This window comes from Trypanosoma grayi (genome assembly GCF_000691245.1).
Source record: "Trypanosoma grayi strain ANR4 Tgr_1139_V1, whole genome shotgun sequence".
Classification (NCBI taxonomy): Eukaryota; Euglenozoa; class Kinetoplastea; order Trypanosomatida; family Trypanosomatidae; genus Trypanosoma; species Trypanosoma grayi.
Window position 1 is genome coordinate 3,746 of NW_008826758.1, and position 1,176 is coordinate 4,921.

At 53.4% G+C, this 1,176-nt stretch overlaps 2 protein-coding genes across 2 annotated transcripts; both read left to right on the plus strand.

Annotated features, from left to right (window-relative positions):
• DQ04_11391010 (hypothetical protein) lies at positions 1–324 on the plus strand (the record flags this gene model as incomplete). The annotated part of the gene is made up of 1 exon (XM_009316513.1): positions 1–324. A coding segment is annotated over one exon (324 nt), but the record flags the coding sequence as incomplete, so codon positions are not given.
• Positions 325–626: 302 nt separating this feature from the next.
• On the plus strand, positions 627–845 carry DQ04_11391020 (hypothetical protein; the record flags this gene model as incomplete). Its single annotated transcript, XM_009316514.1, has 1 exon — positions 627–845. One exon carries the CDS (start codon positions 627–629, stop codon positions 843–845), a length of 219 nt encoding a protein of 72 aa, XP_009314789.1.
• Between the last annotated feature and the right edge of the window lie 331 nt (positions 846–1,176).

Genomic DNA, 1,176 nt, shown 5'->3' on the forward strand with positions numbered 1-1,176 from the left:
CCCACCCCCGACAGCGACCACTACATCATCACTTATACTGTTCAGGTGGGTGAGGATGACACTCCGCTAGAAGTCCCGCGGATCTACAAGACCTTGCTTACATGGAAGAAGGCAAACTGGTCGAAGTTCCGCGCGCTGACCAACTCACACTGCAGGTTCAAACGAGGCATGAATCGCATAGACACCATAGAGAAGCACATCACATCTGGTATACGGCTTGCCACAAAGGCCGCAGTGCCGGAGGGCAATCGACGCCAGTCCCCGTTCTGGACCCCTGAGCGGGCAGGCTTAGTTAAGACAATTGCCAGGAGGCCAAGCGCTTAATCCAGTCAGCGGCTCAAGATCCGACGCAGGGAACTTCTTCGTGCAGCTGCCACTAGCCGGTGGCATACTCCATGCTCAAACCTTGAGGTCTCCAACGGCAACAGCTGGCAGATCATAAAGCGTGTATACGCCCCCTCGCCCCCTCAGCACGCCAGCCGTCAAGGCAGATGGGGTTGTGCTTTCACAACACCAAAAGGCCAAACCACCTGGCCCACACGTATGCTGCAATAGCGCGGAGACACCCGCGATCTTACTCCACACTCCCAATCAAAAAAAGGGATGGGAACTTTCAGCCAATAACAATGGCTGAACTCGATCGTTCACTGCCTCTTCTTCCGCTGGGATCCGCACCGGGACCCGACATGATCCATGGGGAGACACTGCGGCACCTTGGAAAATCTGCGAAACACTCTGTCCTAATGCTCTTCAACACGACCTTATGCACTGGCATTGTTTCACAAAGCTGCAAGCACGGACTCATAATCCTGCTCCTAAACTGCGAAGAAACTCGACTGACCTAGAGTCCTACCGGCCAGTAACGCTCACAACTTTCCTTAGTAAGCTCATGAAACGTAGTATGGCAGCACGTATTCGTGATGTTATAGAGCCAAAGCTCACACCGCTACAGCAATCCGGGTTCCGACCATCCCGCTCCACAGTGGACCAACTATTTCACCTTTGAGCGACAATGCACCGGCCGACTCCTGGGGATAGAACGGCCGCAGTGTTTCTGTATTACGCCAAAGTATTCAACACAGTAGACAATGATAAAATCATACTCGAAATGCGACGGCTTGGCGTACCGCAACATATAGTGCGTTGGTCAGCATCCTTTCTGGGCAATGGGACGGC